At 43.6% G+C, this 26,479-nt stretch overlaps 1 protein-coding gene across 1 annotated transcript in view; it reads right to left on the reverse strand.

Moving 5' to 3' along the window:
* Window positions 1-26,479, reverse strand: part of GRK3 (G protein-coupled receptor kinase 3) — a 1,092,546-nt gene that overhangs the window by 234,978 nt on the left and 831,089 nt on the right. The window contains exons 11-12 of the mRNA XM_069214703.1: window positions 10,414-10,544; window positions 933-1,027 (exon numbers count right to left, since the gene is read on the reverse strand). Of these exons, the coding sequence (XP_069070804.1) occupies window positions 933-1,027; window positions 10,414-10,544 (226 nt within the window). The remainder of the gene's footprint in view (window positions 1-932; window positions 1,028-10,413; window positions 10,545-26,479) is intronic.

The raw sequence follows: 26,479 nt of genomic DNA on the forward strand, positions 1-26,479 counted from the left end.
GGAATACTGTGCCATTAATAGTTAGTCCCTTGGAAACGGGGACTATAACTAGGAATAGATGTTTCCACACTGATTTGAACCACTCTTGCCTCAGATTTGGCCCTGCACATTAGGCATACAATGAGCAGGTGAAATATATAGTGAAAAGCACAGGAGCTGCAGCTATTTTACAATACTTATAATTCCGGATTTGGACTGTAACTCCTGTTAACCACCAATTCGAGAATGGCGTGCAACACGTAAACAGGACATATGTAGAGTATATGTGCTTTTAAGGGGCTATCACTCTGACCCATACTGAAAATGTGTTGATATAAGGTACAAAAACAATGGTGGAGTGTGAACGGTTTGCAAATAAAAGGTTTATAACTCTACTACTCCTACTAAAATCAATAGACAAATACACAGTTGCACTGCATATCAGTACCTCGGTTCATGATAATCACTTTCAGTTGGATCCCTAGGCCCTACCCACTCAGATGTCTAAAAGCAGCTTCTCCTTCCTTATCGAGGCTCCCAGGAGTTATATCAGCCGTGACCATAAGGGTCTCTCAAAGGTATTCCATCGCTAATCGCCTTCTGTTTTACAGACCACACCTCTGCCCAGCAAAGTGTTCTGATAAATAACACACTTTAAATCTTTAAACCCATCCATATCCGCATAGTACATAAGCATGAGCAGTGGCTGTAAAGTATGCAATGTAAATGTTTATTTGTTTGTTTGTTTGAAATCTCAGAAGGTCTGGGTAGGGCATTTGTAAACCCTGCTCTGACAATCTCAGGTTACAACTTAGAGGTGTAAGTGAGAAAAGAAGAGGAGCAAAGACAGTTTCAGGAGGTGGTTTCCTGCAGAGGGTGTGAAGCAAGTGGAAATGTAAAGCTTTATTAAGATACTTCAAAAAGAACAGATCTGAATGCCCAACTGTACTTACACACTAGCATGCGGCTTCTTTTTAGAAAAATCACACGCAAGTCCAAGATCTGATATCCGTACATGCCCATGTTCATCCAACAAGATATTTGCAGGCTGCAAAAAGAAAGAATTTAATTAGTGAATTACTATGTCATAGCTTGCTAATATACAGCACTAACAACAGTAACATTGATGCATGTGCATTGTGATGTTCAACAAACTCAACTTTAAGGTACATTAAAACATTGGAATGTTTGGATCTCCGTTGCAGACAATGGAGTGCTCCAGGCTTTTACTGGCCGGGTTCTAAGGTTATAGTGGCATCTATCTATCTATCTATCTATCTATCTATCTATCTATCTATCTATCTATCTATCTATCTATCTATCTATCTATCTATCTATCTATCTATCTATCTATCTATCTATCTATCGTTTATTATGAAATATACAAGTGACATGTTGCCAATTTAATCTTTGAAGGAATGTGTGTATGCATTATACTGATTTTGAGACGGTTCTGGGGCTGCAAAGACCTGGCATGGGTCACAAGTATCCAATAAATATTTAAGACTACTTTTGAGAAGTTGTTTCTTGCTTGATGTAAGGCTACACACAAGAACAGGTGTATTACAGTGTGGACACAGAGGCATAGAAGCTGGTGGGAAGTGCAATAACAGTGTCTCACATCGACCTACTCAGAGCAACCCTCCAAATGCACTCAGAAGCAATGGCTGTTGGGTTGAGAGGGACTTCCCTCCAAACACCCCTTTTTTTCATACTGAGGTTAGTCCATCACCATTGAAAAATGGATCCACGGTTTCACACCAAATCCCAGTCTTTCACTTATGAGTTGCCCTCAGTGCAGGTGCAAACTATCAGAGATAAAACCTGCCCTGAGGACAGTGCATTTGCTGTGCAGTTTAGCACACTGCCCCAGCCTGCATTCACCTAATGAGGAGTGTAAGTGGCGAAACTGGGACAGTACTCCCAATAGTAATTTGTGCCCAGGTGTGGCAGAGCTAAGATTACTTCAAGCGCCCTTGTAGTGATCATCCTCAGTTGCTGCAAGTGTTTGAAGAGTGTCCCCTGTGTTGACAGACTTTAACTTGTAAGGCTTTAGGAGGACCAAGTGGTGCACGCCACTAAAATTTAAATATGTATTTGACTTAAAACATGTTCCAGGTTGTTAGCGATCATCCATGGAGACACCTGATTAAATCGCCTGATTTGTGGTCTATTTTAATGAACAGTTTAACTTCTGTTAGGTGATGAGAACCTGATCCAACAAGCAATGAGGATGGTCCTCAGAGAAGAAAAGGGTAGGTGACTGAGAAGAAATAATCTGGATTAAGCTAAAATTGTCCATGTGTTGTTAGATAAAAAATACCTTAAAAGAAAATGTAATTTCAAAAAGTAAATGCTTTTAATAGTTGTGGAGTGATTTAGGGCCCGATTTAGTTTAGCAGACGGGATACTCTGTCGCAAACATAACGGATATCCTGTCCGCAGTATTACAAATGTCATAGGATATAATGCAGTCGTAAAATGGAGGATGGAATATACAAACTCTAAATCCGGCCCTTAGGAACAACCTTCTTTTATTTCAGATTTAAACACTTAGGTGCTCATTCAGTGGAAACACTGCTGGCAAGTGGTATTCTGCCAGGTGATTTCACAGTAAGCTATGTCTCTAGGTAGAAAAGGGGGAAAAAATGTGGATTCCCAGTCAGTAAATCCGATTTCTACATGTTACTAAACCAAAAATTTATAATCCCTGCTATCCCCACCTCCAAAATTATTGTGACAGCAGATAACTGTAAACTCTTTCGGGGGAATAACAGGAATTGTAATGGGCCTTTTGTAGTGAATGGCTTAGTATTGCTCTTGTTCTACCCAAGCACACATAAGTAACTGCAGAAAAGCATTCAAGAGAAACATTCTGTAATACTGGGGTCGTTTGATGCATCTCTGTGGCATGTGCACAGCCCTGTTTCTTGATATATTTGCAAAGTAATTTAGAAATAGACAGGAAAAAGACAAGAGTCATGCCCACCACCCCAATGGCCAGCACAGGGAACCAGGGTCCCCTGGGCATGGCCATTGCACCCAGTGCCATGTGGGGGGGGGGGCATTTCAGGGCTCACAATGGCACTTTAAAAAAAAGAAAAACTTGCCTGTAATTACCTATACTTACCGGGGATGGGGTCCCCCATCCTCCGATGTCCCTCTGGTGTGGGTTGGGGTGTCCCTGGGGCCTGGAGAGGGCACCTGTGGGCTTATTCCATGGTGTTCCACCATAGAGATAGGCCCACAGGTCCCCTAAGGCCTGCCCTGACCCAGGCGTTAAATAATGGTGCAAAGCATGCTTTGTACCATTACTTGACCCTTCCTCCCCAGTGCATGATTTTAGCACAGGGGAAAAATATGGCGCTAAGGCCATAGAGTCATTTTGTGCACGGGAACGCCTACTTTGCTTCTCATTGATGCAAAGTAAGTTTCCACATCCAAAAAATGACTTTAACTCCATAAATTTGGCGCTAGACCTGTCCAAAATATAAATATGGAGTTAGTTTTGCACCAAATTTGCATAAAACAAATTACGCAAATTCGGCATAAGACAAGTATAAATATGCCCCACGGGGTTTTTAATGTACATCTTAAGGATGCGCCAATTGACAAGATAGCCCTTTATCTCTTGGCGTAACATAAAGAGAAACGTTCACTACAGATATGCCTTTTCCTATCTTTTTCTCTCCTCCTTTAGAAATTAGTGGCTATTAGCATTTTAAGCATTTTAAATACCAGGTCAGCATTCTTGAACTTGGTACTCAGTTTACCAACGTCAGGTGGTTGAATGGCTATGTCAGTCTTTGAGAAATTCAAACTTCTGACAGGCAGCTCATCACACAACTCAGGAGTGAACGTTTAATGCACTGAACCACTGAACTGGCTATAAAAAATGCCCCCTGGCTCTGTTCTTTAGTTACTTAGCATAGCTAAAAGTTTTGCCTCTGAAAACGGCCATATATTAAGTTTAAGGCGTTATTATCATTGCTGCTTGTTAGCCCGGAGGGCCATGATGTTTGCTCATTCTGTCACAGTTAAGTCCTAGGTCCATCCCAGAGATCCCAGGCTCAAGTCTCCATCATCCTTTGACCGTTCCATTTCTTCAGCATCTTGACGTCATGGCTTAGACCTTGGAAGCTAGAGATACAGTATTGCCAGAAGAACGCTATTTGAATCGTGACACAAGGCTGCGTTGATTGTCTATGTCTTGCACTGGCTGACATTTTCCTGATGGAGTGCTATTACACTCCAGATCCTGGGAAGTGATTTTTGGCGACAAACACTTACCTAGGCTTCATACTTCTATGTTTAGGTAAGAAAACACTGTGAGTAAGGCCTTTTACTTCTCACTCATCAATCACTTCCTGGGATATTCCTTTAGTGTTACAAAGTGTGAAGGATCAGCTGTAGAAACCTCTACCAGAAACTGAATTTCATCCCTATCAACTAAACAAGCTTCTTAAGAAGAATGACTCACCTGCTTCTTGTGAACCAAAGTTAATGCCTTTGTTAACTAACTATCTTCCTGCTCCCGGGCCTTTGCCAACTGGTTTGTTGTTGAACTCTGAGGTTCTTTTAGGTTCCAAACAAAGGACTTATCTTAGTAGATCTGCTGTGTCCCCTTCTGAAAAGGCTATGCCTTCTCTTTCCCATCAAGACTTGAATTGAGACACCACACTAGTATCTGGTCAGATTTCTCACATGAACAACGACAACTGTATTTATATGTGCAATGTCCCTTCGCTCCCAGCAAAATTGCCGGAAGATAAATTTTCACTAATTAACAAGGTATCACATTGGATTCGCCAAGACAGAGGCTGTGGCTCAATTATCCATGCTGACATTCTATCGGCTAAAAGGTCAAGCGGCCTATCCGGTGGGCGGGATACTATAAAACTTAAACTTATAAGTCCCCAACTGGTGACGGGCCTATTGCATATGGAAGAACGTAACCATATGAGGAAGGAACATGACATCTTTTTTATTGACAGCTGTCCCGCTTCGGGAAATACGAGGCCGAATCCTCCATCATGTACAACCATGCCGGTATCAAACAATGTCACAGGTTATTATGCCCCCACTAGACCAACATCTGGCCTAGCCTCTGTGATTGATATGGGCTCTGCTCCTAAAGGCACCAACGTATGTAAACCTGAGCTCCAAGGGGCCACTTTAGATGTTGATTGACTACGTTCTTCCAGCTCTTGCAACTCTAGCATTAGATTTGATTCACAGGCCCCATTATATTTAAAAAAATTATCAAGCCCAGGAGTTGCACCTTCACGGGAACTTCAATCTGCTTCTATTATGAACCTCAATTCTGCACTTTATGATGAGCATGTTAACACCTACCACCTAGATGTTTTAATTAGTGAACCCATTTGTTCCACTGTACACTCAACTGGGAAGCTTTTGTCCTGGAATGTGGCTGGTATCAATAGTAAATTAGCCGACTCCGAATGGGGGTTTATGTTGAAGACTTTAGTATTTGTATGTTCCAGGAAACATGGGCCACGCACAGTGTGTATATGCAGGGTTACTGCTCTTATATCAAAAAAGCTATTCAGTCACCTGCAGGCAGGGCAATAGGGGGATTATGTACCTGGGTTAAGACGACAGAGGTAGGTGAAGTAAAGGAGATACATATAGATTCCCCTGATATTTTGGTCATAGCAATTCTGCCTAATCTAGGAACCCCTGTCCTATGTATAAATATCTAAAATAGACCAGGCCCTCCTAACCATCGGTCTGCCACCATAGATCTCTTAATTTTAGACCTCCGTCCCAAATATCGTATTGTTATTGCGGGTGCTCTTAATGCGCCAATTGAATTTAATTCTGCTTTTATTGAGGCTACGCAGATTGAAGACGAAGCATGGAATATCCCCTTTCTTTTAACCCAGCCAGTGTCATCCACCGCTTGTAGTAGGGTGCTGCAGATATTAGATCTCATAATACTTCATGGTCTTCGTCTTGGCAATGGCCGCTTTCCAGCTGACACCCTTGCTAGACCAACTTTCTCTAGGGGATCATACACTAGTACCCTGGATTACATTCTTCTGGATTTAAGGGTTTGGCATTATATAATAGATATGAAAGTGGGCCTACCGTATACCAGTGACCGTGCGCCTCTCCAAATTGTATATGACAGAACCCTTTTATCAGGAGCTGTGTCCTTCCCTGTTCCCAAATTTCCTGGCGCCCTGAAGCTATCTAGCAATAGGCACACAGTGAGATGGGATTCCTTTCAGAGGTCCAACAAGTTACAGGACAAGCTTTGTGTTCTAGTTTCTAGACATTATCTTTTTGATGACCATCTCTAATTAACTTTGTTGGAAGTTATGTCCTCCTATGCGGATCTCTTTGCCGCCCTCAAGGAGTTGTTCTCCAAAACTGTCACAAACCGAAGCAACCCCCCCTTTCAATCTAGCAGCAAGTGGTTTGACAAGAGGTGCTGAGAGGCTAAAAGTACCCTGATTAAAGTGTTAAGATCTAAAGATAGGGAAGACATTCTGAGGGCAAGAAGAAATGATGCCTCCATATGTAAGATGTGCAAACTTAAGTATGAGGAGAGACTATGGGATGAACTGGCTGAGGCTGCCAGGGCCCACGACTCCAAACACTTTTGGCTTTTGGTCGCGCGTAGAGACCAAAATCATACATTTAACCCAGAGTGCTACATTGCCCCTGACATCTGGCTCTCTTACTTTAGGGAGCTGTATGGTTCTACATTTGACCCTGATGCCACCAGCTCTGGAGAGATGCTGCCATTCCATTCATCAGTGATTCCCTTGCCTCCCTTCACATTAAAAGAAACTGAGTTGGCAATTCTCGCTCAAAAATCAGGGAAGGCTGCTGGCCCGAATGGAATCCCCTCAGATATGTATAATTCAGATTTGAATAACTGGACCACGTATGTAAACAGGATTTCGAATATTGTTTTGACTAATAGGTCCTATGCTGATTCTTGGAAGGAGGCAATAATTGTGCCAATATATAAGAAAGGTGAGAAAGGCCTACCAGGGAATTATAGACTACTAAATAACTTACAAAAAATATTTTGTTATCAGCTATTAAGTAGGTTGAAGAAATGGATAGCAAACAACCAGGCACTAAGCCACCTCCAGGCAGGGTTCGGAGACAAGGTCAGCACTATCGACCAGGTTTTCCGCTTTCCTACTATAAAGTGGAAAACTGTAGATGTGGATTCAGGCCATCTCTTTGTGGCATTTGTAGATCTGAAATCCGCTTTTGACCTTGTCCCGCGTCATAAACTGTGGGAAGTTATGAGCAAAGCTGGAGTTCCCGCTCCGTGCTTAATATAATTAGAGATCTTTACACAGGCAATCATGCCAGAATACGATGGGGACTGGCAGGCAAACTGACTCCAGAGTTCCCCACAGATCGTGGCGTGAGACAGGGTTGTGTACTTGCACCCACTCTGTTTCTCTTGTTTATCAATGCATGTATTCCCTACCTTTTGGATTGCTCTAGCGATGCCTCCAATATGGGAGGGCAGAAGATTCCATGTCTTCTATTTGCTGATGATACTTTGCTAATATCCCGAACAACCATGGGCCTCTCAAATTTGGTTGCGAGGTTCATGGAGTTTTGCAAAGACCATGGCCTGGAAATTAACTCATTAAAAACTAAATATATGGTGTTTGGAGATAAAAAGCATAAGATGAAAAGACCTGTTCGCTTAGAGGGCGCCACATTGGAAAGAGTGGGCACTTTTGATTACCTAGGTGTTAAATTAGAAGATTCACATAACTGCCATGCCCATCTCCAGAAATCATTAACGTGTCTGAAACAAAGGGCGGGTGGTATTGTGAGGTTTGCAACCAGATCCCCCAGATTTGCTTTGACTCCTGCTCTTGAAATACACAAATCTCAAGCCGGGGGGCGGGGGGCTTTGTATGGAGCTGAGCTATGGGCCATTGCAATCTGGATGACTTGGTAAGGGCAGAAAACCTGTTTTTAAAGATGTTGTTAAGAGTCCCTTGAAGTACCCCTTCCTTGCTCATCCGAATGGACGTAAACCTCCTCCCAATTAATCAGATTGCCGCTTTAAGGCCACTGTTGTTCTGGATTCGTTTATGGTCATTAGATGCTCTTATTCCATTTAGATGCAGGTTGACCAATCTGGTGGGCCCCAATTTTACTACCCGAAAATAGGTGTGCCTATGTTGAATGGTCCTTATCTCATCTTGGTCTGGGGTCCTATTGGAAGGATCCTTCCTCTATCCCTAAAAATGCCACCCAGATCGTGAAGGACGCATTTTGGTTTAATGTCTAAACTGTGCAATTGGTCGAAGTTTTGCCCTTTTCCATGACTGACAGTTTTCTCCAATTTAAATGCCATTACGAGCTTGAGCTCTTCATTGATGAAGCACTCTCTCCATTTGTGCGTGCCCTCTACATTAGATTTAGAATAGGGTATCTTCCTCTATGCTCTAACTTATAAATGGCCCAATTCAATCAATAGGTCCAAGTCATGTCCGATGGGCTGTGAGAATGAAGAGACTGCTTCCCATGTTCAATGTCCTGCATATTGCAAACAGAGGGCTCTCTGGATCATCCCTCTATGCAAACAAATGGGTTTTAGGAACTGCTTACCTGCTCTGAGAGTACTCAAGTCAGACTCATCCGTACAAATTGTGTGCCCTGTGGCAAAATTCTTTGACTCTATTTGGCGTTTTAGACTTGGGATTTTAGAGAACAAGACTTAGTAGTAGATATTAGAAGTAGGCACCATAGTGTATAGCTGTCACACATAAGTGCACAGATATTAGTTTAATGTATTTATTATCCAGCTGAGGTTGTATGTCTTTTTTAAACTTTATAGTCATGGAAATCATTTTAGCTATTGTTTTATTCTGTTTTAAATTTTCTTGATTTTAGAGTTTGTTTCCAATTTTATCTGTTTTTCTTCTTGTATTTTATCTCTTGGATTGCTTTTTACTATGCTTCTATGGTATGTTTTTACCAAAATAAAGTAAAGTGATGATGAACTAAACAGGTGTGCTGGTGAAACTTGTTCATGTAAAAATAAGGGGATTGTAGAATCATGAGCAATTACAGGTTATGTTGGGAATGGGATGGTCCTGTCACTGATGCAATAGGAGGGGTGTTTTTGGGGAAGTCCCTTCCATGGGTGCAGTCTACACCGGGGATCTTGCAATAAAAGAGACAGGACCCGGACATCATGGTTCATTACCACTATATTGGTGTCCATAATGTATTTATTACAAGATGGGCCTGTGGAGCACTCACATGTAGAAGGCCTACCTAATGGCCTAATCATTGCCAGAACATCCAACATTCCCCAGCCAGGTCTAAACTTTTGAAAAGTTCCTGTTCCATTCCACCTGCCTCAGAATACTGTCTTCCCATTTTTGTAGCCTTAGTCAAGGACACAAGTGGAGACTTTGCTTCAATGATAAATAGTTTGATCTTAAAATGTATTTGAGAGCCTGTCAGCTTTCCCGAAATTAGATTTTTGTTTGTGTTAATTTTGTATCAGGAGAATAAGATTCTATACTAACCAGTGTCTACTATGAGCTACCAGATGAAGTTGGTAAATATAACAGCCTGTGGCCTGTGACCAGATACCTATGATGCACCTCCCTCTTCCTCACAGACTGCCCCCGGGACCGCTGATCCTACAGTGGAGGATGCTCTCACCTGGCGGACAATGCCTGGAACAACCTACCACTGCACTTCAGGAATACCGCATCGCTCCGGGAATTCAGAGGACTCAAGAAATGGCTGTTTGAATGAACAGAGCACAGCAAAGCAGCTGGCATTTCCAGCACCTTGAGACCCTCATCGGTGATTTGCTGTGCTTTATAAATCCTGATTGATTGATTGTGTCTCAGCCGGTGTGAACTTACTGAACCAATAACATGGTTGTTTCTTGAGTTTCTTAGGGGGCCATAGAAAGAAAGCGTCTAAAGGGAAAAGTATATTGTTTAGATGAAGGGAAGTGTTGCCTGTCTGCCATGTGACAAGTATCCTCATTTAGTAAAGTCTATGATGAGTCTGACAAATGAAGACTAACAGCTGCTAATCAGGCAACTTACAAAGCAATGACAAATTTTATTTTTAGATGTATATAACTAAAGCAATTTGAACTTTGTCCCCCCCTGTTGTCTGAGAAAGTGGACATGTAAAGGTCCCAGTCACAGAGCTATTATTAATTTGGTATTGTGTAAAGCAAGCATGCATTCAGAAACACTACAATACTGCCCTAAGAGGTGTAGAAACATGTTTTGTAACCACTGCAACACTGCAGTGTGGTACACAACAGTTTGAAGACCACTAATGTAAAACCATAAACATTTAAATGCAATCTTAATTTTCAACCAAACACTTCTGTGCCCAGTCCGACACAAATAAACTGGCCAATTGGCCAAAACCAGCTCTTACCTTCAAATCTCTGTACACAACAAATCTATGATGCATATGCTCTAATCCTAAAATTATTTCCGCAGCATAGAATCTCATCTCCTTTTCAGAAAATACTCCATGTTGTGAAAGATGGTAGTGCAAGTCTCCACCTAAAATACAAAAAAATTAAATAGTTAAATAAGAAAAAAAAAAATCTTGAAGTACCTAAAGGTGCATGTATACATGAGCTGTGTCAGATCTTTTGGAAGCCGACGATTAGCTATTTTTTACAAGGTGCTCCCTTCTGATAAGGAAAGAGCTACAGACATTTTTCTACGGGAAATCAAATAAGGAATATACATTGTCACAAAATAATACTAGGTTACTGAACTATTAGTTACAGCAAGGAATAAGAGCTAGAAGACTGTTTTATCACGTGCAAAACTAAAGTTCAGTTTAGGAACCATATGAATTGACCAATCAACTTTCAATATTTTGATCTGATCTAGAAGAGCAGGAATTTCAGGAGGTGGAAATAAAATTATCAAGATGATGTGAATTAAAAATACCCACAAGGATCCTCAAGCTCATTCCTAATTTAGATTCAATATGACTTTTAAACTCCTGGAGACTAACATAAAGGTCCAATTGAATTTTCATGAGGGCTTTGAACTCTTCAGTAGTGTGGATGCTAGCTTATGACAAAACAAAGCTGTGGATCATAGTGCTTAATTTGTAAAAAAAAAAAAAAACAATAGGTGTTCAAAACTGTTCTAAGGTCACGCTCACTTTCAACATTTATCCTGTGTTATCCACCATACTTTGTCCAAATCCACCACTGCTGCTGTGGCGCCATCCAGTATCTGCCCGTACACCTCCAAAAGCCTTTGGTACTTGCACTACCCTCCGGCAAATTGTTCAGTTGGTGGCAGCAGGGATCCAAGGTTTGTGTGTGTGTGTGTGTCTGTAGGATGGTATAATTTTTAGCTTCATCGTCAATGCAGTGCTTCTAGTTTACATAATGAACGTAAACCAAAAGGGTACAACATGCTTCAATTAAGTAATGAGCATCAAAACTGAAAAGCCACTGAAATTTGCAAGTTATTATTAGGAGCAAAATCAACAACAACCATGGAAACCATAACTCGCTCAAAAAATAGAAAGCTCTTGAACACACCCTTAATGAAACATAAACAAAAGTAAACTATTCTACAGAAGAGATTACATTCCACATTACCCATACCCCTTTGAAAAAAATGGCAATCAATTTAGTATCATTAATTGGTTTGATTATGGATTGTTGTTTAATTACATTCCACCTTTAAGTTTTATTATTTATTTGTATACATATTATGAGGGCATTAAAATAGTTGAATGACTTAAGGACTCAGTTCCTAACCTTAACTTGCAAATTTCAGGACTCTGTTCCTAACCTTAAATATCAAATTTCAGGTCCTTTTCAGTTTAAATTTTTTAATCATAACTGCACTATAATTGTCATTTTTAGGTGAAGTTCTCAAGCTTTTTAAAATTAAAGTGTAATAACCAACACTAACTGTAACCTCACTTTAACTTATGTTTTTCAGTACATTTATGTTATCAATCTGGCATCCATCCCCAGCTGTGTTGTGATCATCGGAGGTTTGGCCTCGGGTGAGGTCTCCACCCAGGCCTTGTGCCCAACCCTCTATTGGCACAGTCAGCCATAGGCAACAGAGGTTGGCAAGAAGGCTTGGTCTCAGCCCTGGTTCTACACCAAACACTCCGTAGGTGTCTAGTTCCCACTGTGCATGGATGAAGGCTATGTGCAGGAAGGACTGCCACAGGGCTTAGGCTCCTAGTCTTGAACCCCACCCTCTGCAGGAGACAAACCACTGCTGCATGTGGCCTAGGGCCAGTGCAGTGGGAATTGTCACAGGACCTGTTCTCCATCAAGCCCCTGCACCCAACTTATGTCGCAGCACCAACCCATACAGCACACAGCTATTGGTAGTACAAAGCAGGGATTGGCTACAAGACCTAGCCTTTCGCCAGACTGGCCAGACCGTGCATCCATCTCTTCGTGGACAGGCAATAAGGGCCAGTTTTAGCACTGGTGGCACCCTCCAAAAGTTCCCCACATCGCTCCATAGCCTCCCTCTCATATTTTTAAAATGTATTTTATAATGCTACTCATCCCAATGTAGGGTGTCAAATCACTCTACATCACACACATATACAGAGACAATGAAATATACAAGTGTGTAAATCAATGTGTAGGAAGTGTTTGATAAGGAAATGATATCAACAAGGTGTAGGATTCACAGTTCATCCATATTTGTAGGTAATATATGTTGAGAGTGCTTGATCTAGAGAAATACAAACTAAAGATTTAAAAAGTGACACCGTGGAAAGGTACTATTTCTAGCAACCTTAGAATAAAGTTTGAAAAAAACATCAATAAGGATGGAAACCTGCATTTAACATATTGTGTTTTGCAGTAGGCACATTAATCCTCTGTTCTATGATGAGTCAAAACTATGACTCGACAAAAACACAGATCTCTCCGGAGAGCTCATTAGTAGCCAAAGCTATCTTGCAGTTTTTATTATCCCCTGAAATTGCTGGACACACAGTTTTTTTTAAAGCTGCTCTTGTCTCACTTCCCATGCCAGACTGGTCTACTCTGTTCTCTCCTCATACCAGAGCTCAAATGGCACGGTACGTGGTTCAACAGCAAAAATTGCATTACCCTAAAGCCAAACTCTGCACCCAACCCTCCACATGCAGCCAACCCATGCTTTGGCCATGCACTACTGGGCGTGGACCAGAGGGCCTGGACTATGGCCAGACCCTGCTGTCACCTAACTATGTTTAGCCAACCTCCAGGTGTGGCCATTGGCCAAGTAATGCATTAGTGCTTCAAACAAATTTTGTCAATATTTGCAGATCCTATGTTAGCCTAACGGTAGGTAGGGTGAGAGGGGTCCATTAGGAAGCTGGGTATGTTATAGATCATCTAATCCAACGTAGCATCTCTAAATCCCATGACAAAATGTTTAAAAAAAAAAAAAATTTAAACCATGGGGGTAGTCCCTTTGGCAGCCACCCTCAGGAGGCAGTGGCAAGGGTAGGTTCACCATGCCCCCTTATCTCTTTTTTCTTTCTATTTTCCCAAACATGGTGGTTAGTGCACCAGGCTGGGTAATGGCGGCTGCAACAGAAATGGTCCTGTGATGGCGAGCCCATCAGAACATGGCAGATTCCTGAATCTGCAATGCTCAAAGAGATAATTAACTCTGTTGTCCAACCCCCAATAAATTTGCGAAACCAAAGAGGATCTGAAAATTAACGATCCAGAGGTCTCTAAAATTCATACTCTTCATTCCTAACTCAAACATCTTTTCAATCTCGTCAAAACACTTACAACGATTTACACCAAACCAACAAAAACACAATCCTTTTTCTCTTCATATGGCATTTGCAGGAACGTGAGTGCATAATTTTTAATGTTCTGCCTTTTCTTTTACTGGATTTTGCTGACATAATTCTAAACAGCTTCAAACTGACACTGCTCTGACCTTTTAAATAATTGGAACACTTCAAATACCATATTTTCATTTTTTTTTAAAACACTACTATACCCTGGTACAAAAAAAGCACCTGTTGCATAAAAGTCAGATACTACATGTGAGCTACATAATCAGGGTGGACTTACACTAACCTCACCATTGAATCCAAAGCATGGTATCATGGCTGCCCCTGCAACACAGTACTATTGTGAGCGGCTCCTGCATTAAGTATATGACAAACTAAATATTTTAGGCATGTTACTTTCACAATTAGCTGCATCAGCTACAAAGAGTGTATTGATAATGTGTAAAAGTCAGACATCCCAAATATTGAGCTGGGATTGGTATTGACAATGTGTAAAGGTCAGACATCCCAATTATTGAGATGGCCATGAACCTACAGTTATAAGATTCAAAGTGCTGCTCCACTGTATCAGCTGCTGTAACATTTCTAACCTGAAAATACCTATTTAAGATTAAAAAATGACGTTTCATCAGATGACACGGGAAAGACTTAGAACAATCATCCTCTATCATTGTAATATTTATTACATTTCCTACCTACTGATAAACAAGGATATTTTGTGAATATCCTTCAAAGGTGATTCGTGATGTGGTGTACACCTGTTGCTGTGCTGACTCCAAAGTGGCTTATCAACAGTGACAGTAATTAGATTTCTCCAGGAATGCAAAGGTGTTATGTGACTTCAATTAAAGAACAAAGGGCTTTTGCATCTGAAATTTCTGGCAGGAATGTGGGGCAAGGGAAATTACTGGACAACCACTTGGAACGCGATGAGGAGTGAACAGGTACTGCAGGTGGGTAAGACTAAGGGCTGACAGCTACTTGCAGAGTATTATGTGTGTAGTGGACAGGGCTTTGTTGTGAAGATTACTTTTGATGATGGCTTGCTCCCAGCCGTGCTGTCTCCTGTATTACTAGAAGGTAGTCTGAGGGCAGAACCAGCATTAATTAGATATCTAGGAGTAGGAAGGGAAGTTTTCTCATTATCAAAGTACAGGGAGAATGGTTGTTACATTTTAGAAGACTCCCCAAAGTAGTGCTTTCTGGGATAGTGCAAACTTGTAAGGAATAGATAGAGGACAATCCAACAAATACTGCTAAAAAACTACTATTTCTCTAAATTCCCACTTACATCACCTGACTACACTTTTGGACAAGAACATGCTGGCTGTGTATGCTTCTTAAGAGGACTGGCCTTGGCCTGCTTTCTTTAGTAACCAAGGGGCACATGTACGTACCATTTTTCCAGTCACAAACAGACCGATTCGCAGAATCAGACCGTTTGTGACTGGAAAAAAACATTTTGGTATGTACAAAGCCTATTTTGCGATTCAGTAATCTATTTACTGAATCACAAAATAGGTCTGCGAGTCGCAATTAGGAAGGGGCAGTCCCTTCCTAATTGTGACTCGCAGCGCAATGTAGCATTGTTTTGTGACCGTGAATGTAGTCACAAAACAATCGCATTTAGCACCAGTTTCAAACTGGTGCTAACCCATTCGTCCCCTATGTGAATGGCAGCGAAAATATTTTTTTCGGAGCAGTCAGTGGTCGCACGGACCACTGCCTGCTCTGAAAAAAATTAAAAGAAAACTTTTCATTATTGTTTTTGAAATGCATCTCGTTTTCCTTTAAGGAAAACGAGCTGCATTTAAAAAAAAAAAAAAAAAAAAAAAAAACTGCTTTATTTAAAAACAGTCACAGACAGGATGGTCTGCTGTCTCCAGCAGGCCATCATCCCAGTGAGGGTGGCCATTCCCAATGGGGCCGCAAATTGTGACCTACCTCATGAATATTCATGAGGTAGGTCATTTGCGACCCCATTGGGAATCGCAAACAGTGTAAAGTACACCTTTGTACATCCGGTTTTGCGATTTGCAAATTGTGAGCCACTAAGACTCACAGTTTGCAAGTCGCAAAACCAGATCTTTGTACATGTGGCCCCCAGTTCTGGAAATGCAGTTCTCCAGGACGAGACTCCTGTGGTCTCGTGAATGTTCCACTTTAAATGAGCTGAGAAACCACCTGACTTGTGGACTGGACTTTGGCCTTTGCCACTACGGCTATTGGTCAAATGCCACAAGAAGTCTCAGCTGTGAAAGAAACTGTCCCTTGTGAAAAGAGTGCTTCATTGGTAGGATTTCTGGCATGACTCACACTGGGACTTTGGCATCAAACCTAAAAGCTTGTGTTGCACCTTGCATCCTGCGTCCGAGCCATTTGGAACTCTCATTAGCTTGCTTTGCTTTGCTTTGCCCTACTGACAGATGCTGGGCTCCAGAAACACTAGAAGAACAAGTAGAGAAATACGGCAAAGGTAACCCAGTAGGGAGGCGATTTTAGCAGCTATAATTTCCAGCTTGCCCTGCTGTGAACGATGGACACCAAAAATGAAGATTTCAGTGGGACCTCAAAATCATCATACTAAGGGTCTAATTACAATCTTGGCAGAGGGGATTACTCCGTCACAAACATGACAGACATCCCGTCTGCCGTATTACAAGTTCCATTATAACCTGCGGGACTTGTAATACAGGGGGCGGGATATTCATCACGTTTGTGACTGTCTAATCCCATTCGACAAGGTAGTAATCAGGCCCATAGTGTTGTGGACGCCAGAACAGGCTCCCCAGCAATCCTGGTGCTGCGTTCATGCTAAAAGTAGTATGAAAGCAGCGTCAGGATTGGTCTGAGCAGCGTGGACTGCCGCTCAGAGAACTCTGGGGCCTGTGCAGTTTCTCCATCCCGGCTGGAGAAACCTAAGTGCGCATGTGTGTTTGACCGGCCTAAAACGGCCGGCCAAACACATGTGCACTTAGTGCACTCCATTCCTCAACCCCCCTCCCAACTTCCATGGACCACCTCCGCCCCTCCCTTCACATGTTGGCTGAACCATAACCAGAAAAATAAAACAATATTGTGTTGTTGTATTTTTCTGCTGCTTGTTCTTAGCCAGGGGGGCGATGCTCCTCTGCCATTGTGGAGCCGCCCCTGTAAAAAAAAAAAACTCTTTGACTGTGAGCTTTCCACAGAACTGCCGAAAACTGCAGTCTTGAAAGCAGCATGTTTTCATTTTTAATCCCTCGGAAGATGCATATATTATGTGGCTTATTCATAGGGGGTGAGTGCGCTATTTGCCCTTCCCAACGTTAACTATGCATATGGAAAAAATGTGCTTCACGCCATTGCTTTTCCATTGATTACAGAGAAAGTGGAGTGAAAGACTCTTCTAAGAGAACCTATTTTCGCATCCACACATCCACTGGTTTGACTTAGAGAAGAACTATGTGAGGAATGTAAAATCCTATACTTGTCCTATAAAGCTTTTACACGCAAGGACCACATGTTTGGCAAAAGGAGCATATACTAAAGCCTCAGAAAACACACCTGGCACCTACCTGTGAAATAATCTTCCACAGTTATTAAGGTGTAATAAACAAACCCAATAACAAAACAGGTGAAGAAGACCTGGCTCTGACCAAAACTGGTTTGCTTCCGTCTGTTAATTCCCCTTTAGGGCCCCTTTAGCACCAAGAAGCCCCAGGATGTACGAGCAATACAGTAAAAACCATGTAACATATGGTAGCCTAAACAAGCAAGGAACTTGCATGACGGACTCATCCTAATTATTAAGAGAAGTTTTAAAGCATGGGGCAGTTGGCAATCGCCCGGGGCCTCCTCCTTTCAAGAGGCCCCTTGGGAAAGAGAACTTTCTCTATATTTGACTTCTATTCCATTTCTTTACCTAAACCTCTCTCCCTCACTACCTACTACTGTTTCCTACTTAGTCTCTCAAACTACATGTTCCGGGAAAGACATATATCAACTGATTTTATGAACCTTTTAACATATAATTTAGTATTTAACATACACTTAAACGCATAACAAATTTAACATATGACCGTATTATTCGGCATCGTGCAAGCTTCAATTGGCAGGAAATTAGTAATAAAATTAAAATGTATTCCATACCGGGGAACAATATGTCTTGCCCGGGGACCAAAAAATCCTTACATTGACACTGGCGCTAAGTGCAAAGGTATGTTTATTCAGCAATAATCTTACTACTCAGTAACACCTGGACATTTAGAATTACAGTGCAATAAAAGAGTAATAACATGTCTAGACCTTTCTGTGTTTTTTCCCGCTAGTTTATTGGTAGACATGACACTGTCTGTTTTAAAAACTAGGTTTGTTCAAGCACAGAATCGAACTAGTTCGTGCAGTTCTAAATATATTTTTCCAAGGACTGCCCTACTCATCTCCTTGAGAAATAATGTCCCTGTTTTTTTAAATAGTAAATGGTTTGCAGAGTAGACAGAATCTTCAGCTACTTAAATGTCAAGGTTAAACACAATCTGTGCTGGGCAAGACAAATATGCGCTCCTATCAGAGAGATATGAACTCCAAAGGAACAAATTAAACTTTTGCATTTTTGTATTTTATCTTACAACATCAGGCTACTTAGAAGATTCCTCTTTGGTGATGCAAGCTGTTTATTGCATATGCACATGAATATTAGAAATGTGGAAAGCACATGGTTTCTGAGAAGGGAAGAGATCCATCAATCAAGTCCTAACTTGACCTTCAAAGTACTATGAAAAGAATTCCTTTATCTTTGGTTTATGGAAGTTAGTCAACTAAAAAGAAACCCATGAATTGTTGTCATAGGTCTGCAGTGGATCAAAGTCGCTTCCACTCTGGTACCAAGACATCGTGGGTCCACACAGAAAGATAGCTCCAGGTTTGGCGGCTACAATGACTTATGTAGGGGTGATGGATTGCATGCTTTTCACACTGCATCACGCTAAGTGCAAATCTGCTACAACTGAATACAACTGACATACGATGAGCATCTAAACCATTGAAAAAGTGATTATCTTGCACTTGCGTCACTTTTCATATGTGCACTTTTTTTCTTAAATTATTTGTATGACAAAGTGGCACTCTATAAATTAATGCATTATTATCAAAACCTCTTATTTTATATGTGCTAGAACAGATCAGGAAAAGATCACATTCTGCACAAATGGAAATTCACAACGAGAGTGTGCTTGAGCATACGACGAGACAAAAGTGCATATATTCACATTTTGCTGCAGAGGGTGTGAGTTTGTATGGTAGTTGGAGGATTCAACATCTTCCTCATTCTCACTGACATGCAACCGTGGTTACACCTGATGCAGATCTTATTCCACTTCAATAGTTGGATCTAGTGCAGCTCTGACATAGTAAAAGAGGCAATGCAAACAGGGGAGGGCAGCTTATCAAAGCTGAATACCGGCATAAGATGCAGACACAGAAAATGAGCTAAAATTATATTTTGTAATTGGCAAATGTAGCGCACATCTGTTCTCCAACTAGACATACTGAATTTTCTAACTCATGAAAGGTTAAAAAACAATGTGTACAGTCTAAAGGTTATCGATAGATTAGAACATTATGTAATGCACAACTTAAAGATGCTGGCACACAATTTTGAAGCTGCTTTTAGCACTAAATTGGGAGGGCGCGTCATTTAAACGTGTCATGTAAATATTAGCAATGTATCAACAATATTTATAATAATGTACACCACTTGTCTAGCTGCCAGAACTAAACACTGTAGTACATCAGCAAGGCCATTAAAATATGAATGGTGTTTGAAAAGGTTGGCATGATCATTACTAACAGATACAGTGCCAGAATTACAAAATATTTGCCTATCTCGCATACGAAGTAACACAAAGCAGGACTTTTGCTTCCTTGCCTTCAGTAGAGTATTCCACTACTGCTGAGAAGAGAAGCTGCGTTGTGCTGGTAGACAGCAACACATGACTTGGCTACAGAGTGAACGATTAATGCTGAGAAAGATTACACGTTTAAATGTCACAATACGGATGTGAGCATGGACATCTCCTGGGGACGTGGCTGCAACCCCTGGTTTGCCCCTTGTGACCCCTGCCTCAAAGCTGTTAAACCAGTGCCTGGAACACAGTGGGGTTCTACCCTCCTTGTTTTCTGTGAAACTGAAGGTCAAAGGACGTGATATGTCACATACAATATCCCGGGCATTTTGGTGAATTGACATCCATGGATGTGAGAGATCTGTGTGCATTCACCTGCTTGCACTATTAGGTGGCATTATTCAATGTGGCACTAGGGGTGGCTCCTTTGTAATGGCGAAGGAGCGTCACCCCTCTCGCTAAGCCAAGAGATCAAAGATAAAACAATATCTAAATTTTGTTTTATCTTTCATCTGCTGGCTCAGCCAGCAGCATGTTCAGGGTGGGGTGGGCAGGACCGTGGGAGGTGGAAGGGTTAAGGAGTGGAGTGCACTAAGTGCACATGTCTTTGGCTGGCCGTCTCAGGCTGGCCAAACACACATGCTCACTTAGCTTTCTCCAGCCCAGCTATGTTGAACAGCCGGGCTGGAGAAGCTGCACAGACCCCTAGGTTTAGCATAAAAGCAGCGCCAGGATTGCTGGGGAGCCTGTGCTGGTGTCCCAGAGAATGCTGGGACACCACAAGAAGACTAGAGGAGCATCGGGGCAGGAGGTGGTGTCAGTGACAGGAAAAGGTATGTTTTTTTATTTTTTTTATATTTTTTGTATTTGACTTCTCCCCCACCCACCACCCCTGTCAACCCCTCCCCTTGAGATTTGAGGCAGCCGCTGCTGTGCTGCACATACATGGTTGTACCAGAAAAACTGAGCATGGAGGGATTGGACCAGCAGGGGAGCAGACATTTGGAAGGTAGTAACGTTTCCTATTATTCTCATGAAGGCCTCTGTTGCCAACATTAAGTTAATAAGTGTTAGACCTGACATGCCTTAGGGTGGTCACCCCTAACTTTTTGCCTGCCTCCCTCCTCTTTTTGGACCCTGTTTTGCTGGCTTTTAGACTCTGCGCACTTTACCACTGCTAACCAGTGCTAAAGTGCATATGCTCTCTTCCTTTTTAAACATGGTAACTCTGGCTCATACCTGATTGGACTATTTAATCTACTTATAAGTCCCTAGTAATGTGCACTACATGTGCCTAGGGCCTGTAGATTAAATGCTACTAGTGGACCTGCAGCACTGGTTGTGCCACCCACTTAAGTAGCCCCCTTAACCTTGTCTCAGGCTTGCCATTGCAAGGCCTGTGTGTGCAGTTTCACTGCCACCTCGACTTGGCATTTAAACGTACTTGCCAAGCCTAGAACTCCCCTTTTTCTATATATGTCACCCTTAATGTGGGCCCTAGGTAACCCCTAGGGCAGGGTGCTGTGTAGGTAAAAGGCAGGACATGTACTTGTGTAGTTATATGTACTGGTAGTGTAAAACTCCTAAATTCGTTTTTACACTACTGTGAGGCCTGCTCCCTTCATAGGCTAACATTGGGGCTGCCCTCATACACTGTTGAAGTGGCAGCTGCTGATCAGAAAGGAGCAGGAAGGTCATATTTAGTATGGCCAGAATGGTAATACAAAATCCTGCTGACTGGTGAAGTCGGATTTAATATTACTATTCTAGAAATGCCACTTTTAGAAAGTAAGCATTTCTTTGCACTTAAATCTTTCTGTGCCTTACAATCCACGTCTGGCTGGGCTTGGTTGACAGCTCCTTGTGCATTCACTCAGACACACCCCAAACACAGGGTACTCGGCCTCACTTGCATACATCTGCATTTTGAATGGGTCTTCCTGGGCTGGGAGGGTGGAGGGCCTGCTCTCACACAAAGGACTGCCACACCCCCTACTGGGACCCTGGCAGACAGGATTCAACTGAAAGGGGACCTGGTGCACTTCTTAGCCACTCTTTGAAGTCTCCCCCACTTCAAAGGCACATTTGGGTATAAAACAGGGCCTCTGCCCTACCTCATCAGACACTTGCTGGAGAAGAAACCTGAACCAGAAACTACATCCTGCCAAGACGAACTGCCTGACTGCTCAAAGGACTCACCTGTCTGCTTTCTATAAAGGACTGCTGCCTTGCTGTTGCCCTGCTGCCTTGCTGAACTCTTGTCTGGCTGTGAAAGTGCTCTCCAAGGGCTTGGATAGAGCTTGCCTCCTGTTCCTTGAAGTCTCAGGACCAAAAAGACTTCCCTCTTTTACTTGGACGCTCCATGCGCCGGAAATTTCGCCGCACAGCTTGTTTCGTGGCGAGAAAAACGCCGCACTCCGACGCTGATCGACGTGACGCTCTTGGGACGATCGAAGATCCGACGCACGGCCTCGCAAGGACAACGCCGCCTGACCTCTAGAGGAGAAATCGACGCAACGCCTGCCGTGAGATCGTAATTTCAACGCGCAGCCCCGCAGATCGAAGTCTAGAGGAGAAATCGACGCGACGCCTGCCGTGAGATCGTAATTTCGACGCGCAGCCCCGCAGACCGACGCGCAGCCGGAGAACAAGCAGGAAAATCCACGCACAGACCCGGGACATCTGGTAATCCCCGCGATCCACAGAAAGAGACTGTCCACCCGCCGGAGAACGACGCCGACTTCCCCGCGTGGAAAATAACGACGCAAGTCCGTGTGTGCTGGGGAGAAATTGACGCACACACCCTTTTTCCACGCACCTCGTCTCTTGTGGCCCTCTGAGGAGATTTTTCCACTCCCAACCAGGTACTTGTGCTTGAAAGAGACTTTGTTTATATTCTAAAGACTTAAGACACTTTATATCACTTTTCCGTGATATTTCTACAATTTTCCATTGCAACCTTATTCTTTTTGACCTACAATTATCCTGATAAATATTATATATTTTTCTAAACACTGTGTGGTGTATTTTTGTGGTGCTATATGGTGGTATTGTATGATTTATTGCACAAATACTTTACACATTGCCTTCTAAGTTAAGCCTGACTGCTCGTGCCAAGCTACCAGAGGGTGGGCACAGGATAATCTTGGATTGTGTGTGACTTACCCTGACTAGAGTGAGGGCTTTTGCTTGGACAGGGGGTAACCTGACTGCCAACCAAAAACCCCATTTCTAACATTGGTGATCAGCAGTGAGGATAGGACTTGTATTTGTGCAGTGACATACAGTAGCTAAGTATTTCACTACCTACCCACAGTTGAAGGTCAACTTGGTTTTTATCTCTTTTTGAAAACCCAATTTTTTTCCTGACAATTTTCAAAAACTAAATCCTCACTCAACATGTCTCTGACTGGGTCTCAGACAGGGGACTTTGACCTAGCCCAGTTGGATACATATACGGTCAAACAACTAAGAGGATTCTGCAGGGCACTGAGGGTACCCGCCCAAGGGGCCTCCAGAAAGGAGGACTTTCAAGTGGCGCTGAGGGCCTGGGCAGAAGCCCATTTAGAGGATGATGAGGAAGAGGAGCCAGAAAATGGCACCTCAGAGGAATTTTCACTATCTGTGGATGGTGTTACCACTGCAATTGTGCCCCCTTCCAGACCAGGGAGCAGTGTCTCTATGCCAAGCCTGACCGCAGAGGAAAGGAGAGAGGAAAGGGAGTTCCAAATGCAAATGGCAAAACTGAAAATTGAGGCTCAACAGGAGGAGAGAAGGGCAGAGAGAGAAGCCAAACAAGCTGAGGCTGAAAGAGCAGCCAAACAGATTGCAGCTGAAAGAACAGCCAAACAAGCAGAAATTGAAAGAGCAGCCAAACAAGCAGAAGCTGAAAGAGCAGCCAAACAGGTGGAAGCTGAAAGAGCTTTGGCTGAAAAGAAACTATTGTTGGCTCATGAACTGAGTCTCAAGGAGCTGGAGATCAAGGCGAGGCAGTCTGAATCCAGCAATAATGGTGGCAGCATACAGACAGGACCTGCTGGAGAAAAGAAGGTTCGTATACCCAAAAATGTGGTGCCCAGTTTTGTGGTGGGAGATGACATAGATAAATGGTTAGCTGCTTATGAAGTTGCACTAAGGGCTCATGAGGTTCCTGAAGGGCAATGGGGGGTAGCTATGTGGGGTTATGTGCCACCTTTGGGGAGGGACACACTTCTCACACTGGATCAACCTGATCAAAACACATACCCACTTCAGAAAGCCACTTTACTTGCCAAGTTTGGGCTGACCCCTGAGGGATACCGTCAGAGGTTCAGGGACAGCACCAAACAACACACACAAACATGGGTAGATTTCTTTGACTTTTCCAGTAAGGCACTGAATGGATGGGTGCGGGGCAACAAAGTAAATGACTATAAAGGGTTATATGACTTGATTCTGAGAGAGCATATGCTTAATACTACTTTTACAGAGTTGCACCAGCACTTGGTAGATAGTAAGCTGACTGATCCCAGGAAGCTTGCTGGGGAGGTGGACCTCTGGGTTAGCACCAGAGTGTCCAAAAAGGTACCTGGGGGGGACTCACACAAAGGTGGTCAGGGTTCCCAACAGAAGAAAGAAGGGGGAGATAAACTTACAGATAAGGAACTCTCAAAAGGCCCCCAAAAGAATTCCCAGGGAGGGGGTGGCAACCATTCCTTCTCTAGATTTGGGAGGAAGCCAGGGACATTTGATAAGTCAGGGAAATCCAACCCCAAATGTATGGAGTGTTACCAGTATGGTCACTATAAAGGCGACCCCCAATGCTCCAAAAGGGCACCGTCCACTACCGGACAGACACCTGGGATAACTAGTGTAGCGCTTGGAGGGGAGATGGACCCAGATAGCTTTGGGGAGCAAGTAGAGATTTCCCTAGTGTCCTTGGGAGAAAGAGAAATGGTGCCCAAAGCCCACATGCCACGAAATACTTCCAAGTACAGGCAGTGGGTCACCATTAATGGGCAGAAGGTGGAGGCTCTGCGTGACACAGGAGCCAGTATGACTACTATCCAGAGTCAGCTGGTGTCCCCAGAGCAGATAGTCCCTAATACATTCCACCAGGTCATAGTCGCTGACAATCGTGAGAGTCACCTACCGGTGGCTCTGGTTCCCTTTGAGTGGGGGGGGGGTCTCTGGTACTCTGAAAGTAGCTGTGAGTCCTGCCATGCCTGTAGATTGTCTGTTAGGCAATGATCTTGAGCACACTGCTTGGAAAGAAGTAGAGCTCAGATCTCACCTGGAGATGTTAGGGTTACCTGAGTGGGTCTGCATGACCACCAGGTCCATGGCTGCCCGGGAAGGGAGTCAAGGGCGTCTGGAGCCTGGAAAAATGGCCCAGACAGCCGTCCAAGAGGGGGGCCAGGGGCACGGGAAACCCGCCTCCAATGTTCCCACGGTGGTAGACGAGGTCCCTGAGGAAGAGGAGGCCCCCGAGCCAACCGGGGAGGACATAGCTGCCCTGGGTAACCTACCTGAACTTGCTGGCTGGCAAGTAGAGGGGGGGCCAACCAGGGAAGCATTCTGCAAGGCGCAGAGAGAATGCCCCACCCTTGAGGGTCTGAGGAAGCAGGCCACAGACCACGCAGCAGGTGACGCCTCTGGCGCTCACCATGTTTACTGGGAGAATGATCTCCTTTACAGTGAGCATAGAATTCCAGGTCCTGGGCCACACCGTGTGCTGGTGGTCCCCCAGTGTTACCGGAAATTCCTACTAGGCCTGGCTCACGACATTCCCCTGGCAGGACACCTGGGCCAAGACAAGACCTTTGACAGGCTTAACACCCACTTTCATTGGCCCAGAATGAGGAAAGCCTCAGATAACTTCTGCAGAGGTTGCCCCACCTGCCAGGCTAGTGGGAAGGCAGGGAAACGGCTTAAAGCTCCCCTGATCCCACTCCCAGTCGTTGGCACCCCCTTTGAATGGGTAGGCATCAACATTGTTGGTCTCTTGGACCTCAAAACTGCCCTGGGCAACAGGTTTATCCTGGTTTTGGTGGACCATGCCACCCGCTATCCAGAGGCAATCCCTCTGAGAACAGTGACTGCAAAGGTGGTGACCAGAGCCCTGATGGGAATATTTACCCGTGTGGGATTCCCTAAGGAGGTCGTGTCTGACAGGGGCACAAACTTCATGTCTGCATACATGAAGACCCTGTGGGATAAGTGTGGGGTGACCTACCGGTTTACCACCCCTTATCATCCTCAAACCAACGGGCTGGTTGAGAGATTCAACCAGACCCTGAAAGGCATGATTGGTGGCCTGACTGAGGCCATGAGGTGTAAGTGGGACGTTCTCTTACCTTGCCTGTTGTTTGCTTATAGAGAGGTGCCCCAGAAAGGGGTGGGGTTCAGCCCCTTTGAGCTTCTCTATGGTCACTCTGTCAGGGGACCCCTAAGCATCGTTAAGGAGGGCTGGGAGAGAGCTCCCCAGGCCCCTCCCCAGGATGTGGTCAGCTACATGCTGGCCCTCTGCAAACAAACCCAACGCTTCTGGAAGGAGGCCCAGAGTAACCTCGAGGCCAGTCAAGAGGTGAAGAAGGAGTGGTACGACCAAAAGGCCACTCTAGTTGAGTTCTCACCTGGAGACAAAGTTTGGGTGATGGAGCCAGTAGAGCCCTGGGCTCTTCAGGACCGCTGGACTGGCCCCTTTGAGATCAAGGAGCGTAAAGGGGTGGCCACTTACTTAGTAGACCTCAAGACCCCCAGGCAACCCCTAAGGGTCCTCCATCACAACCGGCTCAAACCTCACTTTGAGAGGTCTGAGGTCA

The sequence above is a fragment of the Pleurodeles waltl genome, chromosome 11, assembly GCF_031143425.1.
Source record: "Pleurodeles waltl isolate 20211129_DDA chromosome 11, aPleWal1.hap1.20221129, whole genome shotgun sequence".
NCBI lineage: Eukaryota > Metazoa > Chordata > Amphibia > Caudata > Salamandridae > Pleurodeles > Pleurodeles waltl.